This window comes from Psammomys obesus, unplaced genomic scaffold (genome assembly GCF_907164565.1).
Source record: "Psammomys obesus unplaced genomic scaffold, mPsaObe1.curated_primary_1811, whole genome shotgun sequence".
Classification (NCBI taxonomy): Eukaryota; Metazoa; Chordata; class Mammalia; order Rodentia; family Muridae; genus Psammomys; species Psammomys obesus.
Genome location: NW_026596152.1, coordinates 9,942,653 through 9,952,574, shown reverse-complemented (window position 1 = coordinate 9,952,574; position 9,922 = coordinate 9,942,653). Strand labels below are relative to the sequence as shown.

Below are 9,922 nucleotides of genomic sequence, written 5' to 3'. Positions count from 1 at the left end.
GTGTGTGTGTGTGTGTGTGTGTGTGTGTGTGTGTGTGTGTGTGTGTGTGTCGTGGGGAGTGTGTCTCATTCTGGCTTAGTGGCCCACACTCCATGTGACATATGGAGGGTCACTAGAATTGGTGTCTAAGTTAGGTGGCTGGTTATATGTTTTCAAATGCAAGAAAGCATAGTCCATCCCATGGGGAGAATTAACTGGGACCAAGCAGCTCTGTGGCCACATTTCACAGCAGAGCGGGGCAGCAGGAACAATTTTCCTTCAGAGCTAGTCTGCACTGGGGTTTCAGGGATGGAGATTCGCTCCTGGGCTTTCAGTTCTGTTTTTTTTTTTTTTTAATTTAAATTTTATCGTGTTTTATGTGTATGTATGTTTTGCCTGTATGTTTGTCTGTGCCCCACTCCTGTCCCTGGTTCCTGTGGAAGCCAGAAGTCATATCCCCCTGAACTGGAGTTACAGATGGTGTGAGCCTCCATGTGGGAATTGAATCCAGGTCCTCTAGAAGAATAGCAAGTGGCCCTGACCACTGAGCAATGTCTCCAGCCCCCTGGGTTCTATTTCTTAAATTGGGTTGAATTTTCCATCAGCACTGAGACTGGGGGCTGCCTGCGCTCTGCTCCTCACACCAGACCGTGGGCCACTTGAGGTGTGCGCAGCTCCCGAGAGGCTGTCTCCTATCCCTGGGCTTCTAGAGTGTCACCAGTGGGCTGCATTTGCGGACAGCCATGCATAGGGTGGCCTGAAGTCTCTCCCTCAGGCTTCTCTTCAAAGTCCAGATTGGTCAAGTAAGATCAGGGAACGAGCATCTGGTGGGTGTATTTTCCTAATACAGAGCACAGGGACAGAATATAGAGGGCAACAAATCATCAGCTAAGTTACATTATCCCCTTAGCAAGAGCTGGAATGCATGGCTCCCTTGCTATACTAACCAAAGCACTGTCTCGGAGTTTCCCTAAGCCCCAAATCATCTTGTCTCCTATACCCGGCAGGAGGGCAGTAGTGTGGGTATAGGAGGCAGGCCATAGGCTGCTCCTTCCTCTCTGATCCTGTGAGCAAGCAGGTCCTCAGCCTCGCCATGAGAAAGGCAACAGACACACAGCACTGTCACTCAGAACTCCAGGCTGTGTTGGGGCCTCAGCCGAGAGGACAGACCCAGCTCTACCTGAGCACCATTCTGGCTGTCCTTTCTTCCTTCTTTCCTTCCTGGAATCAAGGAAACCCAACTCAGGTTCCCTCTCTGATTCTCCAGCCACACTCAGGGACCACTGCTAAGAGCCAGCAAGGGAAAAAGATTCAAGTGGTTCCCTGGTGCCCAGCAACCCCAGTCATCCACACTATGCCCAGGGGCCTTTCTTTAGTTTGTGGCCCATGAGAGGGCTGCAGCTCAGGCCTGCTGCAACCCTGCTGGGGAAGGAGTTTCAGTGGATGCCTCTCCATCCAGCAGGCTCCCTCCTCACTCAAGGCATAGCCGGAAACAGCCAGAGTAAAGAGTTCTATATGAATTGCTCTCTTGAGTCTAGACTTTGCCTTAACCTCCTAATACTGAGTTAGCTTATCCCACCCGGTGTCCTCCTAGACCACCGCTAGTGCAGGCCAGTGGTGCGTGGTGAGTCCTAGGGATTCGCCAGCCACTGTGGCCCAAGTATTCATGTGTTCTACCATGCTGACTCACTCACCATCTGGGGTCATAACATCCCCATGATGAGGACAAAGTCAGAGGAAGCTTCCAGAACAAAGTTGGCAGGTGGCTTGACAGTGCATAGGGCTGATGAGTCAGTTAGCATCGCCCGCCAGCCTCTGCAATGCTGACCTTGCCATGGGTCAGCCCGGTGCCTGTTTCTGTGCTAGAGACGGAGCCCAGGCTTCATACCGGTAGGCAGGGGCTCCACTGAAATGGAGAAAATGATCGAGAACAGACAAAAGAGGGGACTTCACAAGACTGGGAACCACCAAATGTCACCAAATTGTGTGCCAGGTCTTGGCCTGTGTGTACCTTAACACACACACAGAACCTACACCTAGATATTGGTGATAGTGAGATGCTAGGTAGAGACTAGAAGGGGTACAACCAGGGGACCAAGGGACAGGGTCTCTCCAGCTCTCCTGGACTCCAGTGCTCGAGAAGGTGTCTAGTCCAGGCACAGAAGCAGCCTCTGCCTGCTTTTCCTGGGGGTCTCTGCACCTGCTGGGAAATTTTTTCTATGTGGCCCAAGCAGGCTTTGAACTCCTGGGTTCAATCATTATGCCTTTCTTAGCCTCTCGGGTAGCTGGGGCCACAGCAAGTACCACCTTGCTCAGCTCACTGTTCCTTCCACTGACTCCTCTCCCCATGGTGGCCTACTTTGGCCCAAGCTGGGCTGTGATGCCATTTCCCTGGCCCCACCCTCCTGGCCCCAATAAGGTCCCCTTGAATGTAGGCATTCATGCCAGTGAGCCCACCCTGGCTCCTGCTTTCCTAACACCCTCCTAAAAGAGACTACCAATCCATTTCAGAGGAGGAAGCCAATGCTTGCAGAGGTAACCTGCTCAGGGTCACCAGGATTAAGGGTCAGAGCTGAGGCTGACCAGGGACCAGCCATCCTCAGGCTGGCTTTGATTCACACTACAATCCAGAGAAGGCTCTTGGGCCAGGGATGCTTGGAAGACCTTCCTATCACAACCAAGGCAAGTTGCTACCCTTCTATTATGATGGCCACTGTCAGAAAGACAGGGAGCTCAGTGTTGTCAGGAGTATGGAGAAAAGGGACCACTCATGAGCTGCTGGTGGGATGCAGAGAAGAGCAGCCACTGTAGAAAACAGTGTGGCAGTTCCTTCAAACATGAACCGAGTGACCCTGTGAGGCAGAAAATCACTTCTAAGAATGCTCTTGAAGGAACTAAGAAGATACTCGGGTACCTGCACACCATGCCCACGGCCGCACTTCCCAAGGGAGCTACTAGGGTCACAGGTGGATGGATGGGCAGAACCCACTCACACAGCAGGATGTTACTAAGTCTTGGGAAGGAGAAAGTTCCGATATGTGCACTCCCCCTAGGAGGTCATTATGCTGAGTACAGTAGACTGGTCACACCCCCTGTCTCCTCCCACACAAACCTCCTGGAGAAGGGATGTGAGAGACAGAAGAGTGGGGAACCAGGGCCAGCACACGGGAGGGGGATAATGCTTAAAAGCTGTAGAGTTTCAGCTTTGTAAAGTAAAAAGGTTCTACAGGATGGGAACCTACTATCAAGGGTCCTCTGAAAGGCTTCACCCAACAGGGGATCGAAGCAGATGCTGAGACTCACAGCCAAACTTTGAGCAGAGTGCAGGAAGTTTTATGGAAGAAGCAGGGGACAGAAGAACATAGAGGGGACAGGAACCCCACAAGGAGACCAACAAAGCTAAAAAATCTGAGCCTAGGTGGTCCTGCAGAAACTGATGCGCCAGCCAAGGACCATGCATGGAGAGGACCTAGGCCCCCTGCTCAGATGTAGTTGATTGGCAGCTCAGTCTCCATGTAGGTTCCCAAGTAAGGGAAGCAGGAGCTGCCTCTGTCATGAACTCAGTTGCCTGCTCTTTGATCACTTGCCTCTGGCAATGAGGCCTTACCAGGCCACAGAGGAAGAGGATCCAGGCAGTCCTGATGAGACTTGATAAGCTATGGGAAGACAGCACTGGAGGAGAACTTCCCCTTTCAGTGTACTAGGGGAAGGGGATGAGGGGAAGAGGGAGAGAGAGTGGGGCTGGGAGGAGTTGGGGGGGCTCAATCAGGATATACAATGAATAAATTATATATATATATTAAAAAAAGGTTCTGGAGGTGGGTAGCGGCAACAGTTAGAAGATACCACAGAACTGTTTAGTGTCACTGAACTACACCCTTGAACATGGGTAGATTTAATGCAACCTGCTGGATAAGGACAGTTCAGGGGAGTTCTGGGCCTCTACCCCATGGTGGAGATGGACAAGGCTACCCCACAAAAGAGCCTTCATGTGCCAGCTAGCCCAGGATCGTTCTCTCAATGGATGATGACCTTTGTAGTACTTGTCCAGCCTGGAGATGTTGAGCAGCCTAAGCCTTCAAGACCAGGGGCATGAACAAGCTTCTGGCAGACAGACAAGCTGAGGAGACCCTTGCTTCCCCCCACACACACACTATTGGCCTACAGGAGGGAAGAAAATTCAAGGGTCTTCAGTCTGATGTCCTGCCATGGGGAAGCTTGACCAGATGCCTGCAGAATTAGAAAATGAGGGACCTGGGCCCGTCACTCAGATCCCTGCCTGGTTTCCCAAACACCAGACACTGGGTGACTAGATGGCCATCTCATGGTGCAGCCTGCACCCACAGAGCCAAGCCAGGATAAGTGGAGAGACCAGGTGTGCACGCCCTGTCTAAGGGGTTCCCTTCAGTGACCAGTCCACACGGGGTCCCTTTTCAGCTTAAGCACTCTCAGCTTCTGAACTGCAACACGAAGTCAGGAAGGAGGATTCCCCACACTGCCTTCTCTGCTTCCCAAAGCAGACACAGGTTTCCTTCAGCCTGTCTATGCACAAGGCGTGTGATGAAATCCATGGGTTGAGAAATGGACCCAAGGCTCGGAAGTAGACAAACTAGTCTTGAGCCGCAGCTGAAAATCAGATCCCACTGCCCTCCTATGCAGCCTGACACTCCATAATTTTCACATGGATGACAGCCTTGATGGTGGCCCAGGGCTTACCAGTGGGAGCGGAGGCCGTTCAGAAGCAGGATGACGCTGCCCAGGAAATAGCAGGCTAGGTAGGGGGACCCGAAGGCCCTGCTCAACTTGCGAGTTCTCTGCTCCCACCTTGCTACCTGCATGAAGGGCCAAGAATAAGAGCGAGAGGTGAGGTATTTGCTGGGGTACAGGGAAAGTGGAAGAAGCGGGTCTGAGCACCTGGGCCCAGTTCCAAGGAAGAGGAAGGCAGCACTGCAACTGTGGCCAGCTGGGAGTTTGCTCCGTCTCAGGGCTGCTCGCAGGATCCCCACTGCTCCTTAGTGTATGCAGGACGGGGTGGCTAACAGGATGCAATCATGCCTAAGTGTGGGGAGCCTAAGTTAGGCTCAGTTCTCAGGCCATCTTGGAAGCTGTGCGTCCCATCTCATGCAGTTCCAAAGACCCCCATTATCCAGAGAGAGACTCGATACCACCAACAAAGAAGCCCTAGAAATGGTGACCCGGGCTCTCTCTTGTCCACCAGGAACTCCCACAAGATTGTTTCAAGGAGCAAGAGAAAGAAAAGGCAGTCCTTCACCCTCCCCCTGTGCTCAGCCTGGCCTCTCCCAAAGGTGCAGCTTGCACAGGTGTGATTTTTAGTCTGAGAATCCTTTTCTTTGTTTCCAAGCAGTCACAGCTCAAACCTCAATGTTCAGTAGCCAGCTAGAGGAAGCGAGCAGGCAGATTCCTCACCTCCCTGCATACCCCACCCCTGAGTTCCCTCCACACATCCACATCCAAGTGGCTAGTGTTGCCCCGCTGGGCTCCTGGAGCACTGGGATTGACCCAGGTGTGCAGATGAACTCTGCTGAGGCCCAGAAGGGAGGGAGAGGGCAGGAGGATGCCAAAGAGCAAACACATGGTCTGGTGCTTTAATTATGGGCGCAAGTCAGCCCCACTCCGTGTCCTAAATACCAGTATATATGTTTGCACACATGCGCATCTCCACGTATCCATGTGCATGTGTGCTCCTGTACAGACCATGTGTGTCCACTTGTTTGTGTGTGTATTTGCAGATGGCCCTCAACTCCATGTTTGCAGTGGAAACCACACTCTAAATCTGAATTCAGTTCTTCGCAGACTAAGTCTTCTCACAGTGCTGAGCAGTGTAAAGGTCCAGCCCCATGAGCCTCAGGGTCACGAGAGAACTGGCTGCTCCTCTACATGGGGCTATGCAGGCAGCATTTGGGTGTGTGTGTGGGGGGGGAATACACAGTCAATAAACAACTTGAACTAGTCAACAATTTGTCATAAGAACAGGATGAGCTTCTGCCCAGCTGCCTGACAGAGCAGGAGAGGCTGGCCTGGGATGGCTATTTGGTGAGATATGTTAAACGCCTTCATTCAGCGGGTTTTTTGTTTGTTTTTATGCTTACTTATATGTTTGTGTATATCATGTAAACCTTTACACACACACACACACACACACACACACACACACACGGGCATGCATGTGGAAGTCAGAGGATAACGGTTCATTCTTTCTACCATCTGGGTTCTAGGGCTCAAACTCAGGTTATCTCATCAGGCAGCAAGTGCCTTAACTTGCTGAGCCAATTCACTAGCCCCCAGATAAAAACTGCATTTATGACATTTGATATGTTCAATTTACTATGGCTCTCCAAGACCAGACCCTCACCATAAGCAGGGTATATCCACTGGGGTTCGAAAGCCCCCCACATTGCTGACACTGCCAGCAATTTTAATTTACTGAGGAGAAACTGAACTGTTTCTCATGGCAGCTGCAACTTGGGGAGGAAAGGGTTTATTTCCTTCACAGTTCCATATTAACAGTTCCTCACTAAAAGCATCGAGGGTATAGGAGGAACCTGGAGACAGGAGCTGATGCAGAGACCATGGAGGGTGCTGCTTATAGGCTTGTTCATCAAGGCTTGCTAAACTTGCTTTTTTATAGAACCCAGGACTATCAGTCCAGGGTGGTCCCACCCACAATAGGCTGGGCCCTCCCCCATCAATTACTAATTAAGGAAATATCCTACAGCCAGCTCTTAGGGAAGCATTTCCTCAATTGAGGTTCCCTCCTCTGACAACTCTGGCTTGTGTCAAGTGGACATAAAATTAGCCAGCACACTTGCGGTCACTGGGTTACCCAACTTTTGGTCCTCTGATATTATTGATAATATTCTCAGGACATGTGGGATCAAACAATAACATATCTCTATCCCTAAGGGACCCTCTCATAGCCTGCATAACACAGAGGCCCTGGATGGAGAGTTGGGGGATTTCCTTTAGGGAGGGAAGGAAGGAGGGAAAGAAGGAGGAAACTCAGTAGCTGTTGAATGGAACCAGTGGACAAGGCATTGGAAGTGGCCTAGGAAAAGACCAAAGGGGTATGGGAATTTTCTAATGTTGATGGAAACTGTGGTGACATCTGTCAGGCCTGAGAAAGCCTTAGAGCATGTATGCTTCATTGTATGGGCAATGTATGTATGTATTCTATTCTAAAAAGTTGTTAGAAGGGGCTGGAGAGATGGCTCAGTGGTTAAGAGCTTGGTCTGCTCTTCCAAAGGACCTGGGTTCAATTCCCAGCACCCACATGGCAGCTCAAAACTGTCTGTAACCTCAATTCCAAGGGACCTGACACCTTCACACTAATGCACATAAAATAAAATAAAGTTGTTAGAAATCACATCCTTGTTGGACCTGACCTCTAGGGTCAAATAAGAGAGGAGGCTGTCTGCTAATGGCATGGACTCTGCAGGCCCTCCCTCATCCCCTGAAGGCAGGTCTTTCTTTCCTCCTGGTTTAATGAAGTCTTCTGTATGCACCCCTAAACACCTAGGGGTCATGGCAAACCACCTAAAGCCCACACTGCAAGGACACCCTCATTCCTCAGGTGGAAGGCCACTCTGCAGCCAAGCAAACTAAGCCTGGAAAAGCCCAGGCAGGCCTTGAGTCCCTGACACCCAAGCTCTGCTCTGTTCCCAACCTTTGGTGTTCTGGAGACAAGAGGAGATACCCTTGACCACTGACACCTTGACCTCCCTCACATTGCCAGCCCCGATTGTCACTTAGCCTGTGACTGAGCAAGTGAGGACTGTACTTTTTGAACAAAATGACAGCCAAAGGCCATACAGGAAAAAAAAAAAAATAACCAGTAAGTCTCATGAACAACCCCAGTACTTAGATTCAAAGGCTTTTGCTTTGAGCCAATCACACTGCAGCTCCTGAGACTCCTAGACCCCAGGGTGACCCTGCTCCGCTGTCTTTTTCCGGATGCTGAACTCCATCCAAGTGAGAGTAAAGAAAGGTCCCAGGGCTGCAGATTGCTGTTATCATGGAAATCCTTCAGACATGTTGGAAGCAACTCATTAGCACTCAGGGGATCACTCACCCAGGGGAGATGCCCAGGGATGCCATCCTATCGGTGGCTGACACCAGTTGGCTTTCACACTGAGTCAGCTACCTCTCTGTGTGGTGGTGGGGTCAGACCAGGTGATGGGCACAAGTGTCTCTCAGGGTGTATGGCTGCTATCTCTTCCCTGGGTCTATGGCTCCCTGGACAGGGACAGCGTTCTATTTATTCCTGGTCCCACTCAGGTGGGAGAGGTTTTCTGGCCATGGTAGTGGTGCCAGCCTGGTCATAGAGGTCATAGGGAGAGGCACACACCTGCTATTCTAGCCAGAAGTGGTGACACTCCCTGGAAGTTTCCAGGGCTCCATTCTTGATCTCGCCGGGTACTAATCACTGGCCTCAGAAAGGGGTCTTAATTAGTAGTCCATTATGAGTTGGTCAAACTCAAAGCACTAAAAATATATATTTAGGAGTGGAGCTGGGGTGTAGCTCAGTGGTAGAATGCCGTGGGCAGGGTGCTGGGTCCCACCTTTAGCATTGCCAAGAAGGAGAAAAACGATGAACTACATTTTATCCAACAATTAAACTTTCTGAATTTTCATATTAATACTCTGGCTCCCAGTCTGTGATGAGACATGTCTTCAATGAGACCCCTGTGGCCAGCCACTCTATGTAGCCCCAGCAGCTCAGACCAGGCCGCCTTCCCTGTTGCCCAAGTATGCTGGACACTCACATAGGTCCAGCAGGCCTACAGTGACCTCACACTCACCAAACCCAAGTCTGTGGTCAGATCTCAGGCAATGTGTAGTCTTGGTCAGTGTCCACAGGAAAGAAAGCTGTCTTCATGAAGTTCCTACGGGGTACAAACTTGTGGCATCCGAACCAAGAACTTTCAGAATCCCATTGTGACCTGTCCTGGCCACACCATCCCTGAGATTGCTAGAGGTGGGAAAAGGCTCCAGGAGGAACCAGCCAGTGTGGGCAAGCACGCACCTCTTCATCCTGTTGCAGCATGCTCAGATCGTGGAGGCAGGTTTTCTTGGGGGTGGGGGTTGGTCTTTCTGAGTCAGGGTCTGACTGAAGCTCTGGCTGTCTTTGAGCTCACTCTGTACACCAGGCTGGTCTCCAACTCACAAAGATCCACATGCCTCTGCTTCCCAAGTTCAGGGGTTAAAGGCGCACCTGATTCGTGGAGTCAGCCTTTTCAAACCAGGTGACCTTGGGCCATCTCCCCTGCTGAAATGACTGTATCTATCATAGTTACTGAGGGATTCCAGAGTTATCAATCAATGTGCTTAGCTCAGAACAAGGTGCTTGGAAAAGGGAGATGTTACAGAGAATCGTGTCCTCCAGGGCCCTTTCCCAGGGATGCTGTCAGGGGTAAGACCAAGAAAGGTCAGGGTCTGCAGGGAATCCTGTGGCTGTACTCTTAGTGCTCAGAGCCCAAAGCACAGAGTCAGTCTCCAGCTCAGGAAGGCCATGACACATATCCCCACACACCATCTCTAATCCCCACACTCACTTACTAATCTATTCATCTACTGATACAGATCCTGCCCATCCACCTCCCCATACATCCACCCACCCACCCACCCACCCATCCATCCATCCAATTCAATCCATCCATCCACCCACCCACCCATACATACATACATACATACATCCACCTACCCACCCACCCATCCATCCAATTCAATCCATCCATCCATCCATCTACCCATCCATTCATCCACCCACCCATCCATCCACTTCAATCCATTCATCCACCCATCCATCCACCCATCCATCCAATTCAATCCATCTATCCATCCATCCAGTCCACCCATCCATCCAATTCAATCCATCTATCCATCCAATCCATCCATCCATCTACCCATCCATTCATCCACCCAC

The 9,922-nt window shown here is 50.9% G+C and overlaps 1 protein-coding gene across 2 annotated transcripts in view; it reads right to left on the bottom strand.

Annotated features, from left to right (window-relative positions):
* The window catches only part of Pemt (phosphatidylethanolamine N-methyltransferase), an 82,825-nt gene that overhangs the window by 9,967 nt on the left and 62,936 nt on the right, over nucleotides 1-9,922 (bottom strand). For both annotated transcript variants that reach the window (XM_055594355.1, XM_055594357.1), the window contains one exon: nucleotides 4,696-4,811. In XM_055594355.1, coding sequence (XP_055450330.1) covers nucleotides 4,696-4,811 — 116 coding nt within the window. The remainder of the gene's footprint in view (nucleotides 1-4,695; nucleotides 4,812-9,922) is intronic.